The 21,749-nt window shown below is 49.1% G+C and overlaps 1 protein-coding gene across 2 annotated transcripts in view; it reads right to left on the bottom strand.

The window, feature by feature from the left end:
• Positions 1-21,749, bottom strand: part of HCN4 (hyperpolarization activated cyclic nucleotide gated potassium channel 4) — a 151,165-nt gene that overhangs the window by 34,380 nt on the left and 95,036 nt on the right. For both annotated transcript variants that reach the window (XM_064517631.1, XM_026115969.2), the window contains exons 3-4: positions 17,016-17,177; positions 7,123-7,341 (exon numbers count right to left, since the gene is read on the bottom strand). In XM_064517631.1, the coding sequence (XP_064373701.1) occupies positions 7,123-7,341; positions 17,016-17,177 (381 nt within the window). The remainder of the gene's footprint in view (positions 1-7,122; positions 7,342-17,015; positions 17,178-21,749) is intronic.

Genomic DNA, 21,749 nt, shown 5'->3' with positions numbered 1-21,749 from the left:
GCTCCACACAGGCGCTGCGACTTCTAAGATGGACGCGCTCACACAAGGGCTGCCTGACCACCACTGCATGGATATACAGAAGGTGTGTTTTACAGCTTCATGGAGGGGCTTTGCTTAATAGGCAGCAGTAAACAGTTTCAAGGAAACTGTAAATTCACCAGTGAAATATTCTTCCTGCAGGAACAAAAATGAGTGGACCCCAGTTCACAGTAACAGCCATAAAAGAAAGACAAATTCCATTGCAAGATGTTTTAAAAGGAAACCATGAGGTTTTCCATCAGGAAATAACATTTTCATTTCATAATGAACCCAATATTCTTTTAAGGAAAGGAATGAATAACCTGAAAACAACTGACCCAAATTTCTGATTTTTTTGGTTGAGCCAACCATTATTTGCAGCACTCTATTACTTATTTCTTACAAACGCTCTTCTAAAAGGGAGTGGATGTAGTCTTGATGTACAGCCCTGACCAGCCATTCTCACCGGACTTTGCCCACTGTCTGAAAGGAGTTTGAATCACGTAGTCACAGAATGCTGTAAGTTGGAAGGGATCTCTGGATGCTATCGGGTCCAAATCCCCACTCAAAGCAGGGTCAACTTACACCAGGCAGTAAATTTTCTGGCAACCTCCTTGGACTTACTGTCTGCACCTGGGTGGGGTTGAGTGTCATGGGGGCCCTTCATTATTGCAGCTGTTTTTTTAACGCGTCAAGGGTGAAATTCACCCCCTCCTGTGATCTTGAGCTGCATCTGATCTTGCCCCCTTCACCTGTTGAACCTAGACTGCAAACCAGCCAGAAAACCCAGCCCAAACTACAGAAGACTCTACCCAGAGGCATTGCCCAAGACACCGAGCCCAGTGCACCTGAGCAGCCCTTGCAGCGAGACACAGTCGATAAAGCGTGCCATTTACAAGTCTTGTTGTCAACCCCAAATGCTTTGATTGATAGTAACACAGGACATAATAGTTCTTAGACCCCTTTCTTAGCAGACCAAGTTAATACACAACTAACACAGTCATAACAGGATAAACCAAACTTTTTCCAATTAGCAAATTTGATTAAATTTTGCATTTGATTAAGTTTCCCAGACACCTTTAATTTCTGGAGTGCTGCACACTTCCTCCCCTCTCCTCCCCGCACACACATTCCCAGGAGAGGCAGGGAGCTTTGCAGCTTTCCCAGCATCCAAGGCTGTGATGCTGGCTCAAGAAGCGGACTTCTACCTAACCCATTTGGACCTCTGAGAATCTGGGGAGGCCACCTGAGAACCTACAGACATTGGAGACCAATCATCTTGGCAATGGCACTTCAAACCCTGTCCAGGCTGGTAATAAATATGAAATTTCTCACCTGGTATCTGTGGCATAGGAGGAGGGGGAACAAGGGCAGTCTTTGCCCATCTCCACCCTAACATAGAGCAGCTGACACTAGTTATGTTAATATAGCTGTGCTGTATCAGAGATCCCCAAGGTAGTGCTGGCTAGGCCAATCCTGAAGCCCCAGGAACTAATATAGCTTCAGTGTAGTGCTGCACTTGCATTAATTAGCTCTGCTTTTGGGGGAAAGGAGGGTGGCTAATCAGCAAGGGCATATTGCCAGGCTAATGTGATTACGCTGCATCCAGGACCCTAGCTAGGATCTCTGCATCAAATTCTCTGTGCTCTGCCCTCATTCATTTAGAGCCCATTCAGAACACTGAGCTATAAAGAAAAACGGCCTAAAAACATAACAGTAACCATAAAGGGTCAGGCTAAGGGCTCTTCTCAGCTGGTTTTATGTTTCTGACAGTTTCAGATGCTTTGGGGAAGAAGAAAAAGAATAAAAGAGGCATATAGCAATACAGCTCCTGGCCATACCCTCCTAGCTTCTGACAAAAAGTAGATTAGGGGTATCCACAGTTAGAGGTTATATCTGCACCTTAGCACTCAGTATCATGTGAAAGATTTTCCTTAGGTGAATTTGTCTAAATATTCTGAGGCTGATTAAACTTTGGGCCTCCACAGCATCTGCAGCAGTGAGTTCCACAGTTTCACCACATACTGAAAAAAAAGCACTCCTTATACCTGCTGCCTAAGACTGTACTGCTGGACTCCAAGAAAGGCCAAGGACTCAATGAGCCCAGAGCACTGTAGTAGTCCAGGTGCAATGGCAGTGTGCTCCTTTAGCTGTACGTCTTTTCTGGGCACTGAACATAAGTGTTCAGAGTTAATCCAGCCTCCAGTCTACCTCCATTTTCATGGGAATAACTCGTTCTGTGGATTTAGTGTGGCTCTCTGAGGAAGATGTAGGAGTTGTGGTTGAGAGTCTGAGGGATGAAGACCTTCATCTTTGGCCACTGACATCAAGCCATTCTGCTCAGTTCACCTTAACTCACACTGTCCCACAGAGATGCAGTGGAAAGGACCACATGAGATCACCTGGTCCAAACTCTTGCCTGACACAGAATCTCCCACCTCCCCACTAATGAATATTAGTCTAACATCTGCTTCGACCTCCAACAAAGATAGCTTTTTCCAGGTAACATGCTTCAGCCTTTACAGTTACTAAGTTTTCCCCAATAGCTATTATCTAAATCCTCTTTGCTGAGTTCAGGCCAATGATGGAAGGGCTGAAATGGTGAGAGTTGAACAGTGAAGTGCCTTTTCACTTGGATAACCAGACCCCAGGGTACAGGATAAAACTGTGACAGCAGGATCTGTCCTGATGGTTAAGCAAGGCTGTTTCAGGAACTGAGAGGTGACATCATTAGTGCTTTTGTAGAGGGATTTATTTTTATAGCTGTAATGCTACCTCCTTGCCCCCTTGCCACTGTGCTGCAGCAGGTGCTTCTTCAGCATAATGACAAGTGAATATGCAAGTATCTACCCAGTGTCAATATATATTTTTAGAACAAAAGGTATTGAATAGAGTGTTCAGGGGGAATGGGGAGCAGGGGGATGAGTGTGGAGAGCAGGGAGTTTGAGAGAATACCAGTGTAGCAGACAGATCTTGAGGAGAGATGAGAACCTGGAGAGACTGCAGCTTTGCTGGGCCCTGCGTTGCTGAGAACAGCAGTTCCCCACCAGTCACTCTTCTAGATGTATCTAACAAAGTAACACAGCAGAGCCAAGCCTCTCCGCAGGATCCCCAACACTGCTTGCATCCTGCTGGGATGGGAGAGCGGAGCCCAGAGCTCTCCGCTTTGTTCCGAGGAGCACGGCCGCAGTAGGCAGTATAATCGCTGCTCCCAAAGGGCTCAAGGTCACAGAGTCTGTTGGGAAGGATATGTGTGTGCGTGTGTATCTGTGGTGACTTGACACAAATATTAATCCAGCTAAGCTTTAGTACACACACAAAAAAGAAATTAATAGGGGAACCTGAAGAAAGCATGGAAATAACTTGCCTATCTGTCTAGTTTACTTATCTTCCGGACAGGAAACACTTCTTCCTCTCTTATGAGCCACAGTTACTGCAGGTTGTGGGGTAGTCACAGCCACAGTCAAAGATGAACTCGCGTTTTAGGGCTTGAGCTGATCCAGGGACAGCTGAACAGGGCCTTACGCCTTTGCTCTTGCTTATAGACTTCCTCCACCATCATCCCACACCAGCTCTGCCACTCACTGGACTCTGGAGTAAGATGATTCAACCCACTAATCTGGCAGAAAGCTAATCCAGAAAAAAGGGAAGTAAACAGCCTTCTGCCAGGTCAGTGGATCAAATCAGCTCAGCAAAGGTCTGAGGAATATGAGAGGTGGAACATGTGAGATGAAACTCCGCAGCTAGGAGTAGGGGCAGGGAGCAGTGGGGGAGAACAGTTGCTCCTTTCAGGCTGGAGTTATTAGACCAACTCAGTTATAATATGTAACTTCACGCCATGCCCTTGGGAAATTTTTCTATCAGAGTCCTTCAGGCTGGACTTGTGGTGATACTCTCCCTTTACCTTCATGTGGGAAAAAGGAAACCTATCCTGCCTGCAAAGACTTGGTAGAGTTAGACACTAGACTGAGGTCTAGAGATAGTGGTCAGCTCCTGCGTCTGCCATTGACTCTCTGTGTGACCATGGGCCAATCATTTAGGGCATAACGCACTCTGCAATGCAGGATAGGATGGAGAAGTGCCTTCTAACCTTGCCTCTGGGTCTGGAAATAAAAGTCACCTCATAGTGCCAGAGCTAAAGAGCTCTTCCGACTCAGAGCTTTCTAAGGGAGGCACAGAGCCATACTTACATGATGGCTGGGCCACTTCCAGAACCTGAGCTAGTACGAGTGCACTGTGTCACTTAGGTATACCAGCACTCTCCCACGTACCCAGAAACCTCTGCACCACACTGTCGTGGAGGATGCAACTTCCCCCTCCAAAATCTCTGTGCTTCTTAGTACCCCACCTGCTTCCCTGTCTTGCAGAAACCAGCATAGTAGGAAATTCAGGTGCTGCAGCAAAACACTATTTGGAGGACAGGGATAAAGTGCCCAAATGTTCAATGAATCCAAACCAGAGTGAAAGATGGGGCCAAATCATGCACCGTTTACTGAGAGAAGCCTGCTGCTGAAGCCAAAAGACAGCAGATCTTGGCTTTAATTCCTCTTCTCAGAAGCTGTTAGTACAAGGGAAGAACAAGTTGGTTTGGCAGAGATACAGACCAGTCTGAAACTTCACTACAAACTCACTCCTGAACCTTGTCCTGAAGGTTATACAAAGCAAAGCTGGTCAGTAAAGCTACCAGGTATACTCCTCTGTCCTGTTCCTATGTGCACTTCTGCCATCTCTGTCCCTCCCCCTTGCCTCCCTTTTCTTTGGCCACTCCCTAAATAGTTGCAAGGGTCTCTACAGCCTGAGATGCTCTGAGGTGAGAGGCAGAGCCCTGTTTGCAGCCCAGAGGTGCACTCAGCACAAGTCTCCAAACTGCTTTCTGCTTCTGCCAATCGACCCTGCAAACCTGTTGAGATTCTTCGCTTATAATATGCTTCAACAGACACATTGTCCCATGAGGACTGAACTAAATTGAGTTGCAGGGCTGCAAATCACGAAGCAGCCTCATTTTAATCATGGCTATTCAAGTGCTAAGGAATGCACAAAGTAAATACATATTTGTTTTAGGTCATCATTTGTCCCATTTGTAAGAGGAAATTGAATGTACTCAATCCCTGAGGCTTTGTTCCTAGGAGAATACCTGGGGAAATGAACCTACTATAACCACCACACATGAAATACATCCTTCATTAAATCCTCTACCCACTGCTTTTGTCACAAAGCTTTTCTCCTGGATCTATTAACCCTCTCGTTTATATCTCACCATTCTAATCAGGCTTTAACATTTCACACTCCTTCCGCCACCCCAGCTCCAGTCCCTGCTGGCATGCTGGTGGCCAATTTCCCTGAGCACTGACTGGAATCAAACTCCCAGGGTCAAGTTCTGCCCTTGTCTTCAGACCTGGCTGGGGAAAAAATCATAGCGCCCAGATCTGCAGGTAAAAACTTGGCTGCTGCTGTGAAGACCAGGTGGTTGAATTTGCAAATCAGTCCTTGACTCTATGCTACTTCAAACACATTTGAATAAATACTCTGCATACACAGATTTGATCAGCTTGCACTCTGAGTGCTGCAGTGTCCTTCTCTCTGGCGTGCCTTACTCTCGGTTAGCCTTTGTCCTGCCAATCTTTAACACGGTGGCAAAACTCTATAGAAAGCCCAGTGCTCAGATTGCCTCCCAGTCCTCTGTGCTTCCTCTCCTGGGCTTTTTCTGTCTTTTAGCTCTAACTCTAGCTCGAGCTCCTCCATAACCTCAAAGAATGATTCAGCCCCTGGTCTTTTCTGCTTTTACTCTCTGGCCTACTGCAAACTCTTTTTATGGCCCAGCTTTGTGATTTCTGTGTCTAAAACCAGTTCCTGGAGCCATCTGACAAATCTGTCCTCCCCACTTTCTCTTATGCAGCAACTTACTTCTAATTCATTATTCAAACTCACTTCTCTTATGTCTGTGCATGCTAGTCATACTTTACCCTTTGGAATAACAGCTATCCTCTCACCTAATCTAACTGCCCCAGGCAAGGTCAGAATGAGCACCTAGTTCTTCCTCTTCTTAATCTTCAGGCCAGATGTATCCCTATGACCCTGATCATAACACCTCCTTCACTATGTCTTCCTCAGCCCCCCTGCTTGTGTTGATGCCTGAAAGTAACCTACTGTCTTTGCTGTCAAGTCCTTTCCGCACCTCTGAGCCACTCAGACCCTTCTCTTAGTTATACAAAGTCACCCTTCAGGGAGCTCTCCTGTTCTGTGGTGAAGCAGGCCTGATGGTTCAACCCAAGCCAGAAGCTCTGCCTGCCTGTGTCCCTGCAGAAAAAACACTGCACTAGCTGGCCCCCTGCTTTCCCTGTGCACCCTTTCGCTTTAGATGATAAAATATGACTGTATAGACAGCAACATACTGAAGGCATGGAAAGGCACTAACTAGTGAAGGAGTTGATGCACTTCAGAAAGTTACCACTCATCAGCTGAATCATGGCGACTGACCCCCGTTTACACTTGTAGCATCTGACAAATGCACAGCATCACCTTAAACCCACCACCATCAGCTATTGCAGCTGCAGTGGTAACCTGACCACTTGTGACATTTCTATCTGTGCCCTACATTATGCGATTCTACAACTGCGCAATTAATTCGATAGTCACCTGGGGAACCTATTCGGTGCTCTTGAGCTTTGATCTGTGCTTTGGGGTTTCTTACGTAGTTTTGCTCATGAGCACTGGAGCGTTTAATCTGGATAATGTTAAAGAAAGAACTTGCTAAACAAAAGCTGCACATTCTGGAACACTCACTTGGGGTTTGAAACACGATCTTAGGAAAAAGTGAGTGACAATCTTAGATACTAGTGACATTGATAACATTGATCTAAAAAGACAGTCAGAGAAAACAAGAATTACCTGCTTGCCCTGTATTATTCATCTGATCTTGCATCTATTTCTTCCTGAGGGTCTTTTTGAGTGAATGAATGGGTATGAGTTACCAGTAACTGCCGTGGTGACAAAACCACCACACCTTTGACCTCTCACATAGGTCACTCACAGCCCTGACTTCACGTCCAGACAACGTGTAAACCTCCATGGGGTCACATGAGGGTTGCAAAGCCCAGTCCTTACCTTCTCCTGGTACTGGCGCCGTGAGGAGTCCAGCGACTGGATTAGGGCTGTGGCATGGCCGATGAACATGGCATAGCAGGTGGCACCGACAATCATGCTCAGCATGGTGAGCCACACATCTGACATGCCAACGGGCGCCTGCTGCCCATACCCAATGCAGAGCATGTGACTCATTGCCTTGAACAGCGCATAGGAATACTGCTTCCCCCAGGAGTCGTTCTAAAGAGACAGACAGACAGACAAAGCTTTAGCAGTGGGACAAGACATTCTCTTGGCATGAAAACATTTCAGAAAAGGATACCTAACATTAGGCCTGAAAGTCCATATTTAAAGCACTTTTATAACTTAAACAAGTGATTAATTCCTTGATGGCTTGGAAGTGCTCGGCACACTGGATTTAAAAGCAAGCTTAAATTGAGTCACCTGACAATAACTGATTTAGTCAGGGTTTTTACAATTTCCATGTACTCTTTCCAGCAAAACCTTCCACAAAGGAAGCCGGAGAGACTGACACATTGGTAAGCAGGGACAAACAGATGATGTGCTGGGATATTTCCAAAATGACCCACATGTGATGTGAGAGAAGGAACTGAAGCAAATGATTATTTGCTGGGAAATGGAGTTTAACAGAGCACTGGTAAAAGAGAGCCCGAGCAAGGCTGCCAGCAGCAAGACTTTAAAGTGGGGAAAATCACTTATTCCCCAGCAATTTATGAAATGTTCAGGAACTCTGGTCATTAACTGAAGAGATGGGAAGGGCAGAAAATCAAGATGATAATGTCCGGGCAGGGAGTTCTTTTCAGCGTAAAACAGGGCTTTTTCCAAGGAGCTGAATAGACTACAAATGGTCTAATTTGAGAGACACAATAAACCACAGTGAGAAACCAGCTGAAGTCAATGGCTTCTCTGGGACATCCTGTGCTTTCCCACTGAAACCACAGCAGAAGCAGCTCAGCAACTGCGTCATGGGATAGGGAGGAAAAAAACCCCAAAGTTTGATCACTACTCTGATTAGCCTGAGTTCATGGAACAGCTCAAGGTACCTTTACTATCCTGTGGGTACTCTATGATAGAAAGTCCTTGCCACAAAACTGTGTAAAGTAAATGCACTGTCATCACATACTGCTATTACAAGGTACGTGAAAAAATACCTCTGCTACAGTGACATTCATTGCAGCACATAATCTGTGCATTCATCAGTCTTCTTTCTGTTCCTAGGAAGGTGCTAACATTATGGATACAGCTGTGCCAATATATGTACCATAGCAACTTAGGAGGTCACCGTGCAGAAGGACAGCTTTGTAGCAAGCTCACACAGACAAGCAACACTTCTGCGAACTCCATGCAGAGAAAAAGAGCAGACGCAACACCAGTGACTAGCAGTGTTGGGAGCCCTGAGGCTGAATGGGCACCGGTGACTTTTAAAGACCGTGCAACCCCCCTGGAGGGATCTATCACAATCAGGTGGGCGGCTGATGACCTATCTACTACCAGCTCCCTGAGTGCCATTAATGTTGGTGGAAATTTTTTAGTAAGCTTACAAGCAGTAAACAGAACCAGAGCGTACTGTTGCTGTTTGTGAGCTGGGGCAAAGAGCTGGAACCTCTGGAGAGCGTTACTGCTTGGTTAGGAGATAAGCACATGGACAAAGACAGTCGATAGTGTTACCCTGGCCATATTCAGTTACCTTACGCAACACAGGCCTGATTCACACTGGCAGCAAGAAGGGCAATGCAACAGAAGCGACAGCGAAGCAGACACAGAAGAAGCAGCCCATTCACAGCCCCAGAAGCGAGTGCTCCCTGCGGGCGCCAGCCTGTCTGGGCTCACCTCCCTGACAAAGGGACAACCTAGTCACCCAGCCACCTGTACTGGAAAAAATTACTCTGAAGACTACAGAAGAGCCAACGTGGCCACTGGTGTCTTTATTCCCAGCTATGCAGCTGGCTTGCCGGGGTGTCAGGAGCTGCAGCCCAAGGAGGTGGAAGCTACAAACAAAGGCAAAGAGCGTTTGCACCCTGCTGCCTCCCACGGGGCAGTGGGAAGGGTCTCACTACTGGCGGCTGTCTGAGGAGCACCCACCAAGGGAGGGCATCTGCTGCCCCCTTTGCCTCACCCGTCGCTATGGCGTGCCACCGAGCAGTGTGGGTGTCCGGACCCCTCCCCTCCGGGTGACGAACCCTCCTTGCGCCGTGGATGTGTTCGCTTGTGAAACTGCACTGGGGCAAGCGGGTCCCTTGTCTGCTGGGGGCAGCCGAGTGCTGCTGCCAGGCAGGAGAAGGGCACGTGTGTTCCTGCCCCAGCCGCCTCCGTGCGGCAGCGAGGCAGAGGATCAAGATCATGAGGAGCGGCCTGAAAGACATCGCCGGTGTGTGGCAGGGGCAAGGCTGGGCACATTCGCTCACGACGGAAGTGCACAGTGCTCTTGGGAGAAGCATGATGAGGCAAGGAGAGACGACTCAGTCCCAGCGCTAATTGCAAACGGAAAGGGCAGTTCAGCTCCAGGTACAACAGTGAGGTGCTCCTGGTTTAGGTGGGCAGTGTCATGATAAAAAGCCAGCAATGCATGACACGGTGGCCAGGCCCACAGCAGCCTGCCTTTCTCCGACAGAGGTAAGAGGTAAGAGGTGAGCTTGGCAGAGAAAAGGAGCAGATGAGAATTTGGCCCAACGGAGCAGAGAATGACTTCTTCTCCCCTTGCCCTCTCATGCCAGCTCATCTTTCTGAGCTTCTTCTCCAGAAAGTTCTCACAGCAAATTCCCTTCCCATTCAAGCGTTTCTCACCAGCCTCTGCAGAGATGCTGCTGCCTTTGGAGTTTAGTGTGGCAGTAGTTTAACAGGGCAGCACACGTTCACAGCAGAATTGAGGGCAGGGAGCAAAGAAATGCCAGGTCGAAATTCTAAAGGGAACGTGGGGAGGCAGAATGAGATTAGCTGAGCTTCAGTTTGATATACCAAGAAACTGGCTGCCAAGGTCTTTAATGACCATAGGTGATCACAGCCTAAGACATGGGTCTGGGTATCAGACAGACACAGGTTTTAAAAGCCACTCTTCCAAAACTTGCTCTTCAGGGGTGGGCAAGTCACTGCACCATGCTAGTTTGGTTTCCTCCTCAGGAAACAGGAGACAATAGTTCCCAACTAAATTTGTGGTTTAGAAGGCTTGTCAATATTTTGTAGGAATTAGTCACCCCAAAACCACCACATCCAACAACACTGAGTCCCAGTAGCATGCAGAAATAGTTCTGGGAACTTTCCCACTTGCAAGCCACAACCACCTCTCCCATCAGCACCACGGCTCCCAGCGAGGACAGCCTGCTCTGTGCCAGGCTGAGGAGATCGCTGAGTAATGGCAGAGAGACGGGCGAGAGCTGGAGGAAAACAGGGAGCGTTTAAAAAAGTCCTGGGCCACATGGCCAGCTGGGAGAGGAGGTCAAGGACTGCTGAAACAGAGGCACTTCCATGAAGGGGGAAATCTCTCAGAACAATTACCCTTTAGGGGACAGTCTCTGAGCTCTCTGAGCCTCTGTAAAGAGCACTGGATCCTCATGGCACAGTCTATGACTCTTCACTTATAGGTCTCAACATATCTTTACTTTTTAGGCCTGCTCTACACCCTTTTGTTTCCACAGAAAAAGTAGTAAGTCAAGAATGCAATACTTCAAGACAAAGTAGTGGTATTGGTTCCAAATGTAACGTGGACACGAGTTTACTGGCATCACGGTGCCTTAGACTAATAAAACTTGTTTCCCTTAACAGTCGTCCTGCTATATTCAATATACCACTACGCCAGCCCCACAGTGGGAGGGCTGTACTACTTCAAGTATACTGGAGTGGCTAAAATGGTCCATTAGGTAGGTAAATGAGGCCTTAAACTACACAAAGAAAATGACGCCTCACTAAGAAAATCTCAAATCAAGCTAAAATGGAGCTATAAATCTGTGCTTGAACGTAGTCAAGAGGAATGTCATCTCAAACACATGGAGGGCACTAAGAGCATCTGCAAAAAGGAGTTAAAATGACTTTGAAGTGGTTTCTCAAACTAGCCTGCTCCTGTACTGGCAGGACTATAAGGGTTTCTCAGGGCTTAGTGTCTGGACTTCAGTGCCTCTGCTCACACAAGCTTGAATACTTGGAGATACGTTCCCGAAACTCCCATGGCAGCACTGGGTTTTGCCTGGCACCGGAAACGGCGTCTTTTAGGATGTTGCTGGGGCTGAGGAGCATGTGCGCATATGTAATTGAACCCTTACAGCAGGAGACTGGACAGAGAGGAGAAGACACAGAAAAGTGCTGGCAAATCCTTGGGGTAGGAGCATCGTCCATGGGCACAACGCTATGCCTGACTTACACCACTAACATTTCACAGTGCTAAGAGGCTGTCTGAAGTGAAAGGGTGTATTTTATTCAGCATCGAACCCCCCTCAGGAAGAAATCTTATGAGCTATGGGCTGTAGTTTACAGGTGGTTCACATCTCAGACCACCAGCCCTGCCAAGCAGAGCGTGAATATGTTTTGTGAACTCCCACATTCACCTCAGCAGTTATCGCATGTGGCCAGAGCTGCTACTTGGGGTTTGCTCTTCCACCCCGCTGAGGTGGTGCCTCTGCACGTCACTGCCCTCCCCTGGACAATATCATAACTGCTGGGCAGGGAAAACGGACCTTGGGCTCAAGTTTAAAGCAAGCTAACAGTGGGGCCAGAAATGGAGATGACAGGTCAAACTTCACACTGGAGAGCACCTGCCTGTTCTGCGCTTATTTCCAGTGAGGGCTTTGCTTGGCCTTCACCTTAAAAAGGGATGATTTTCTCAGGACTCGGAGTGCACCGGTAGGCCTTTATTGCTCCAGTCAGACCTGCATGGGCCCCCACTCGCACACCCATTGCTCCAGGAGCTACATTTAGGCTCAGGCCTGAGCATCCCATCCCCGCCTGAGCTATGTCAGAGGTGCACCTTCTCTGAGCTGGGCCTTGAACATATGTTTAGCCTTGTCTCCAGTTCTGCCTCTGGCTCCATCTCCTGCTGCTTCTGACTGCACTCTCTGGCTGAACCCTGGACCTGAGCATCACCTTGCCTTGTCTAGGACTGCTGGTGGACCCTGTTATCATCACCCCTGCTCTGCCCACCCTGTTTAGACGCTGTGGGACTGTGCCCTATTTGGTGAGGGCATTGCCTATGCTGGGGTGACCCTTGGTTCCTGGCTCATACCCCCTCATGGAGCAGCCCTGATCTTGCTCCATGACATTTTATAAAACATGATACCCTACAATGTGGCTTCATAAGCCTCCCGAGCAAGGGTATGAGGGATCTGCTGGCTTGGGGGAAGTTAGGGGTCAAACAGGAGATCCATATAGGATCTGTCTTCTGCCATAACACAAGCTGCATCAGCTTCCCTTCTTCCTTTCTGTCAAGGAGCTACTCTCCTTCTTTTGGTGGAAGGGAAGATGATTAGCATTTCCTATGCAAGGCTGCTGCATTGAACATGGGGATATTTGCCTTCCCTGCAGGGTTTGTCAGTTCGGCACAATACCCAAGGGAACGAGCCACATGTTTCCAAAAGCTTTCAGGTCTCAGCAGAGCTCAGATTTCTCTGATGAGGAGCTGCCAGGGAAGGGTCTTGGGGAGATGCTGCTGCCCACACACTGGCTTCTCTGCAGCTGTCTCGCTAGTGTTTTCCTTTTTAATAAAGTACTCTGTGGGGATTCTAACGCTGAAGCTCCTGAGATTAGGGCTGAGCAATTAATACTGGAAACATCCTTCCCTGCCATTTCAGAGCCAGTTCAAACAGAAGTCCTAGAAGGAATCCTTCTACAATTGCTAAAGATGAAACATGCAGCACTGAGAAACTGCCAGGATGAATTGGACCCAGGGGTTCATCGAGCCCCTGATATGATTTTGGCAACACCAGACCCTTCACAGATACCTTGGAAGAGGATCAAGCCTTTAAGAAGCAGATGGGAGGTGATAAATCTTCTCTCCCTGCTGGGTCAGAGGCATAGATGGTTTCAGGAGCTGCCAAGTAGCCACTTCAGGTTGCTGTACTTTCCAGGTGGGAAACTCTGGAAGAGCAGCAGCAGTATACTCACAGAAAGTCATTTCATAAATTTCCCTAAAGCCTCCAAAGCATTTGGCACCTGCCTTCCAGCTCCCTTTGAAGACAGCTGCTTTGAAAGAGTCCTCTTTCTTCCCCAGGGGTTCCATCACAGCTTTTTAGCTCCTGTGTGTAATAGGGGTGGTCCTGTTCCTCAAATTTGTGATGAGGTCAGTACAGAATGTCCCAACATCCAGCCTACGGACTCTGTCAAAGACGGATGCTGCCCTGGCCTTTCACCTCCCAACTCTGTCCATCACAGCTCTCCAACAGAGCCATTCTGCAAACAACCATCTAGATCTTGCCACCATGTCTGAGAACAATCCAGGCCACTGGTTTCTTGTCATTTCCTGACTCAGTGACCTCTCCTATTACTTTATTATTGAATATAAGTAAATATTTGCACTAAACATGCCATTCACGTTCCACGCTGGTCCACAGACTCCAAATGATACATCTGGAAACCTCAAGAGATCAGAGGACAGAATCTTATTTTGAGAAGAAACTATCTTACTCTAGAATCACTAATTATTCTCCATGTTAAATGCTCTATATATAGGCTATTCTGGGGCTGCTGCATTCCCGTAAAGCTTCTGGAGTTGAAGCCACTTAGACTATAGCTGAGGCTTTTACCATCCCTCCAGTTCTTCATCCAAGTTTTCTGAGACTCCATGTCTGAGACAGGCACTAAGATCATCATTTTTTTTTCACTTTTATTAAATTGAAAAAGTGAAGGTGATTTTGCTGCAGAGGAGAAGCAGCAAAAAGATCACACATGGAAAGTTTAATTCCCAGCTTCACAGGCTCTCTGGGCTGAGAAGACAAGTACTGCAGTGTGAGTCCTTGCCTAGTAAAGCTCTGCTCTAGATAGAAACTTTCTATCTTGCCTCTTCTGGAGAGGCTGCAGGGTCCTCCTGCCAGTGGGATGCATCCTTCCCCATCTCTCCTCACTCTTGCTGCTAAGAAAGGTGCCTATACTAAATCTTTTCTCCCTCTGTCCTGTCTTCTGGCTTCTTTCGAGACTGCAGCTAATCATTTTCCTTCATTACACAGTTACTTTGAAGGTAATTTATGGACTGTGAGCATGGCCTGGCCCAACTTACTCTTTTTCTAGACCATACAAATTTGCTTCCTTCCTCATCAAGCTCTGATCTCGATATGTTTGTAGCTCTTCTCTCCACTGCACCATGTAAGTGGTCTTGTTTGGCTTTACAGCCTCTGTGTGTAAAGAGTCCAAGAGCAAATTGGCATTAGCTCCTGCCACCCACTTGTGCAACCTTCTCAGTATTGCCCCAGGTGTCTCAGACTCATTCCATTTTAGATACAGATCACTGCAGTATTTGCTTATCCTCGGAAGCACCTGGGGAGGGAGAACAACTCTCTGAGCCTCCCATCTGATTTGCCTGAGATCACACAGGACATCTGTAACAGAGCTGGGAATTGAAACCAGGTGTCCCATTTTCAGTCAGTGCTCCAACCATTGGGTTATTCTTCCTCTCACCAGGTGTGTCTGTCTTTGCTATTCATTGCCTTCTATAATGTGAAGGTTTTCTATGCATCAGTCACTGGCAGACCTGGTTGCTTTGACTCTCCAGGTCACTTTGCAGCTTGTGCTGGAGCTCTCATCTGCTGGCCCTTGGGCAGAGTGTGCTTCTCACACTTCTAACTCTGACAACCAAGTCTAAAGAATTGCAATCCTAGGTTTTACCTCTTCCCCCAGGGTTGGGTGGGAAAAGCAGATGGAAGTTGTTGCCATCAGATGGCAGCCTCCATCCAGTTCCTTGCAGGTAAACACCCAGGGCACTGATTAACATTGTTGACAGTTTTGGCACTGACCTGGAAATTGGCCAGAGGCCACATTTACATTTTAAATTTAGTGTAAGCTTTGGCCCTGCAAGTGCATTGACCAACTGTTGTAATGACCAGAGGTAGAAAGGAGTGTCTGCTTCTCAAAAGACTGAAGAGTCCTCTCCTCTCCTCTGGATCTCCTCCTGCAGCATAGGCAAGCTCCAGGATCAGCTGAACGGAGCTGAGACCTATCTGGCCTAATACTGGCAACTGCCTCATAGACAGTGGGAAAAGGAGAGCTGAGTTTGGCAACTGACAGCTGAACTCAGGAGTCACCTTCCTCTGGGGAAATGAGGACAGAAGGACAGAAGGGGCAACTGCCAGCAGCCCCTTCAGCCAGCCTCCCATTTACAGTGCACCCAGACCTGAGACTCTACTCAGCTTCTGGAGCTGTCTTAAAGGGTCTGATTACTTTTGTGTCCCAGACTAGGGGCAGCTGAAGCTCTGGCTTACAGTTTAATCAATTAGAATATGAGGCCTCCTTGGTCTGCGGTTCTCTCCCAAGCTTTAAATGCAAATAAATACATTCTCAATGGCCATTTGACTAAGGATCAGTCCCCTGCAGGGAGGCTGAACCACCAAAGTGGGAAAGAGGAGGAAGCACCATCTAGTAAATAGATGTTAGGAGTAAGGAAACAGTTCAAATTTGCAGCTCTGAAACTGTCCTGCAAGAGCACCATGGCCAAGTCACTTCATCTGATGGGGATGATTTGTGGCTACACCTCTGAGCTCTCAGGACAGGGAGCTGTCTGGCCTTTCGAACCTGAATAACACAAGCACAATGGGGCCCAGATCTTTCATTGTTCCTGCCATGTAAATAATAAAAAGGCAGCATGGGGGAAGATTAGGCAGCTGCTGCATGGGCTGTGCCTGTGCTGTAGATAAATAAAGGGCTCCAGTCTCCAGAGCTGTCAGTCTGGCACCTTTCAACTGCAGGAAGTGAATGATTATTGCAGTGGGAAGAAATAAATAAATAAACCCAAACAGACGACTTTCTCGTGGATGCTCACTCATCTCAGGCATGTGCCCGCAGCTCCGCACGTGGGAGGCATGGGAAGTTGGCAGGTTTTTTTTATATTTTACATTCGTTCTGCTCTGCCCAAGTGCATGCCTTTTTTTAAAGAAGAAACTGGTTGGGGGAATCTGGAGGTTAAGAGCTGCAATAAGAGGCAATTTTTAAAGGTTTGTCAGTTTTTTCTGCTTAATCAACTGGACATTGTCCCTTTGAATAAAAGCTCCTGAACTGTCAGTGAGATGGTTGAAAGGTACCATGAACTCGCTGCGCATTTACCATATGGTATGAATCTCGCTCACGGCAAGCAGCGCAGTGAGCAGCACAGCTTGGGATGTTACTGGGAAGCCTGGCTACTCTTCCCACAACGGGAGGCTGGAATACGGCCTGGCAGCCTGCTTCAGCCCCCTTCAACGTCCCAGGTGACATTGTGCAGCACCCCAGGGAAAAGTGGGCAGCGTGATCACAGCCACCTTTCAAGCGGATATGGAGCAGGAGGATGAGCAGTTTCCGTAGGAGCAGTAATGGGAATTAGGATTTTGCGGATGAGACCCAAGCATGGCTCTAGGGCCCCTCTGCCTCCTCGCTGCGGCTCAGCTCGCCCAGCTCCCAGCCGTTTCAAACCTCGCTCTCTGCTGTCTCCTGCCAGGAGGGGGAGCCTGGCTCCTGCCTTCTGCTGCAGGCAGCCCGCAGCAGGCTGGCCGGGCTCCCCAGCCCTGAGTGGGACTCCTTCAAGGAGCCTCCGTGGCCACAGTGTCGTGGCCTTCGGAGGGGCTGCTGCGTAGTGCAGGAAGGCCCTCAAAGCAGGAGCGGGGAAATGGGAAGCTGGGGGAGGCCACGTTGGTGCTGGGAGGTTGGCGCTGAAAGGAGGGTTGGTGCTGTGGCGGGGGCCTGGAGGCCCGGGCTCAGGGCGGTGAGGGGCAAGCGGGGCGGGCACTCACCACCATGCGGTTGAGGGACACCCAGCAATCATCGGGGAAGTCCTGCAGCATGGGCACGAGGAACTGGAGGCAGCCATCCCAGTGACACAGCAGCAGCATCATCCCGATCAGGTTCACGATCCGCACCACTGCGCTGGCCAGATCGTAGGTCATGTGGAAGATCTGCGGGGGCCAACAGGGAGCAGATTAAACAGCAGCTCCCCAAACAATCAACCCAACATAATTAGACGCAGCATCGGGGTCAAGAGCCTTGCTAAAGTAACAGGAAAGGCTGAGTCAGCTCAGCTCAGGTCAGTCACTGCATGCAAGCAGAACTAGCTGAAAAATAGATTAAAAAAACCAAAAACCAAAATCACAGTCATTTACCCCTCTTGCCCTTTGATTTTGCATTTTAATTTATATTCAAAGCTCCATAGCTCATTTTACAATACAAGTTGGTTGCAGATGATTAGGGAACATGAGCCACTCCTCACCCATAAACTTCACCACTACGTCACTCTAGCTGCAGTGCCCCTCTCTGATTCCTGCTCTCGCTCAGTGTGTGCTACACCCTGACCCACGGCCGAAGCGAGCTTTGCACTGGATGGCGGAAGCAGGCTCTGCGAGTCTCAACTGCAAGAAAGCATGGCCTCAAACTCAGCAGACTTTGAGGGGAGGACCTGACGCAGTATTTCTTCTACTAGCTGCTAAATCTCTTCCAGTCTTATATTAAGGTACGCAAGGAAAAGAGAAACATGGCAGAACTAGGCAACAGTCTTGTGTTGGCACAATACAGTAGCTTTCAGCAAGGAGGCCCAGAAACCTGGAAATGGAGAGCTGCAACCACATCTCTGCAGCCACTTCTCTAACACGAAGGACGCCCACGACCCGGTTGTCCATAGAACGAGTCCTAAGCAGGACATGCTGGGAAACCCAGCTGCCCTGTCAGTGAAGTGGTGTACGCAGTCTCAGGTTACTTGGTGGCACTGTATTTTATTCCCAGGGTCGGTGCACTGTGCAGACGTTGGGGCTGCTTGGCCCTTTTATGCCCAATTTTGTGGTACTAGCTAGACACGCTCGGCATGCCAGTGACCGCTATCCTAAGCTACATATCCGTCCAGGTATGGTTTTCCCTGCCTTGTAGAAGGCCACAGTGAGACGGGGAGAGAGCCCACCTTCTGGTCTCTTAGCCCATTCCCACAGATCTTGAAGACAGCAATCTTCAGCTTGCCACCAGGCAACGTTTGGGTGAAGGAAGGACAGCACCCATAGTCCTCACAGGGTGCAGCCTTCCAGCTGGGGAAACCCACTGCATCATACGGATTTGGATGCAGCCTTGAGGGTCCTGCCAAATTGTCGGCGTGGCCCAAGCTTCGCAACCAACAGATAATGCTGTTGGGCCATGCTCGGACAGGAAGAACACAATGGTTAAATCAATGCTGCTACAGGTAAGAATGGCCTCTCCCGTGAAACTCGCCTGCGGGGTGGCAAGGGGGAGACAGCTTGTGCTCCCCCCATGAGGGAGTTCCTCTCACTCCAACATCACCCTGCAAACAGAGCCCCCAACACATCTGGCATCCTCTCCCACAGGCTGCCATGCTGTCATGGCAATTTGTGGCAGAGCCAGGATGCACGGAGGCCTGAGAGCCATGCCCCAGCCCTGCCAGCATGTCCTGCCCTAGGGCCTCGCCTGGAGAAGCGCTAATCACTGCTCCCCACACACGGTGCTGCTGCGGCTGCTGGAGGAAGAGGGAAGTACTCGGAGAGCCGTGTGTGAACGATGCGGATGGACTCACCGCTGTCAGCTGCCCCCACCGTGCCTTGTCAGTAGGCCTCCCCATGGCCTCAAGGTACATAGAGCCTGGCGGTTTTGCAGCTCAGCCCACAATCTGTTGACAAAACGTCCTAGCTGGATTTCAAGGAAGGAACTGAAAAGCAGAGGAGTACGAGGGGCAAATCGGACTACTGTGAATCAGCGCAGATGAGACTTGTGATGGGAAAAGAGTATTACTCCGGACAGATGAGGCTGCACGTCCCAGCAGCATGTCCCAGCTCTACTCCTGCATTTCCATCCTGACCTACAGGCGCTGGTACTCCCTTCCAGGGCTTCTTCCAGGCAGCTCTGTCCTAATCTGGCTACGTCAGCTTGAATCTCCCCCTACAGCTCTGCCAGTGCCCCTTCACCAGGGCCCACGGCCTCTCCTGCTATCGCTCTCCAGACTCGCCCCAGCTCTGCGCTGTACCGCTGCTCTCCAGCCCTGCGGGACTGCCCTTGCTGCCTGCTGCCCCACCTGCCAGCCCCCTTCTCGTTACAGGGCAAATCCAAGTGCTTTTGTAAAACTGACCTCCAAGGGAGCCATGCTGGGCACACAGGGACCCCTACCCAAACTCACAGCTCCCTTATGGATGTAGCATGATTTACTCTCCATTCTCCTGATGTAAAATAAACCCATAAACACAACTTTCCTATGGGGCACTGGGCAGCGGGCGAAGACTTATATAGGCTTATACAAGATGCAAAAGTCATTTTCCATTTCCCACGTTGTTATTAATAGGAATCGATAGCGCAGTGACTGCAGCCATAGCACCTGAGAACCGCCGCTGGGGAGGCAAGCGGCTACCAGGGGAGCCGAGCGTCTGTCAGCTCAGCACCTAAAGCAGGTGACATGGATGCAGGCGTGCTACGCGACGGTATGGCTATGGCCATGTAACCGCCTGGGGCTCCGATAGGGGTGGTCCTGCTCCTTCCCATGGCAGTATGTACCTGCCACCTTCACCGGTACCAGTGAGGGCCCTCCTCTGGCCCCAGGGTAAGTCAGCTCGAGCAGCTAAAAAGGCAGAAAACTAATCCTGTAAAAGAAAGGAATCACGTTTTGTCAGTTTGCTCCCTAAATTGGCTCACTGTTCTGTTCCCAGAGCTAGCTGTTCAGTTTGAATGCTCATTTCCACACCAGATATTAACACTTCCCTGCCTCATCAGGCTGCCACGAGGTTATAGGCATTAAGAGATGCTGACACGCTCAAACCACACTGGGCAGGAGCCATGTAAGAAGGCCGGGAAACAGAAAGATGAATGATCTGGATAACTGCATCTAAACCCTATTATTTCCTCTGCGTCCATGGTGCAGCTGGAGTCCACAGTGTCACTTAGTGTGACAAAGGCCATTCTAACAATATTTCTGGGCTGAAAAGAAGAAAATATCCAAAATCCAGCATGAAAGGCTGTTCTAGGAAATCCGACTCTCATTGCCGACTCAATAGGTCAGTATGAAAGCTGAGCACATAATTCATACAGAATAATTCCTACTGGTTTCATCTTTTTTTTTCCATTGCAGAAATGATCATTCTCATTTAGATAACCCAAAGCGAATCCAGCCTGCTCCGGTGACAGCCACGGGCTATGCTTTTAATGAAGCCAGAGCAGCAGTCTGCAAAAGGAGCAGTGAGCAGATCTTTTGTATTGCCGGGGTTTTACTGTGCTAATGACTTTTCCTCTCCTACCTACCCGTGTTTTGCAAAGGGTTTGAGCCCTCCTGTAACCTGGGGATCTCCAGCCAGGCAGAGGGAGAAGCCCCACCAGATTTAGGAAGAGCCATCCTTCTTTTAATTTAGAAAGTGAGGGAATGGCTGGTTTGGGGGAGAGGTAAATGGATGTGCAGCTTCTTCTATGACGATTGGGATCTATTCCGGTAAGGCCGGAGCACAAAGCCTTTACCCGGTGGTCCATCTCCAAAACCCAGGCACAGCGGAGTGTGCTGGTTTCTGCCACGAGGCCCCGCTGCCTCCTCTCATGCGCTGGCAGCTCATGCGCTTGCTGGCAGCTGAGAAACGGCAGCTCTGTGCGAAGCGTGCATGTCCTGGGCACACGCCTTCCCCCACCGCTGGGCCACCCCGGCCCGCAAGCAGGGAGTGCTGCCACCGTAAATGCAGGACGCAGCGTTGAAGCAGGAAGGGGAGCAGGATGCGTCTGCCCGTGTAGCACATGGATGTTCCCATCACAGAGCTCAGAGAGGCCAAGAGCTAAGTGGCCGTTTAGAATTGCCCTCTAATGCCCTGACCTGCCTAGGGGAAGGCTTGCCACGGGCCAGCATAAGCTTCCCACACGGGTAGTGGCTAGATCTGCTCTACGGACAGCAAGGATGGATTCAGCTCAGCTCCTCTGGACGTTCAGACTCCAAGTTAATATCTAGTCTATCACTAGGGGCAATGGATGGAAATGCACCTCCAGAGGGAGACATCTAGTCTGCGGCATTTGTTTAACTGAGAAGGGGTGCACTTTGTCTCAGGAATTCCCGTTTCTCGGTGCGGACCGTAAAGTGAACCTAGATAATGAACCACAACTGTAGACGTCTGAATGTTAGGTGAGACAAATCCAATTTCAAATGTCAGTCCGAGGAGCTAGCAGTTCATGCCCACTCCTCGGAACACATTTGCATTCGAATGTAACAGAAAAAAAAGAAACACTCACCCCACGGCACACAGAAATAACTGCGAAGGGGTGTGAATGAACACCTTTCCCTGAGAAGAAGCTCCTGTAAATGGTCCCTGTGTTGCAGGGAATAAAAAGCTGCAGTAGCTTGCTGGAGAGTGTCTAAGCTAGTGCTGTGGCATCCTAAAGCAGTCTTTAGCTCGCCAGAGAGAGATGGGGAGGAAACGTGCTAGAATAGCTGGTCCACAAGCAGAGGAACGCGAGTGGTAATTGGTACTTCTCTGCTTTTCATCATTAACACTCAGGGCTTTCTCGTCCTGCTGTAA

Source organism: Dromaius novaehollandiae, chromosome 10 (genome assembly GCF_036370855.1).
Source record: "Dromaius novaehollandiae isolate bDroNov1 chromosome 10, bDroNov1.hap1, whole genome shotgun sequence".
In the NCBI taxonomy this organism is placed as follows: Eukaryota; Metazoa; Chordata; class Aves; order Casuariiformes; family Dromaiidae; genus Dromaius; species Dromaius novaehollandiae.
Note: the sequence above shows the minus strand (reverse complement) of the source record. Positions and strands in the feature narration are given on the sequence as shown.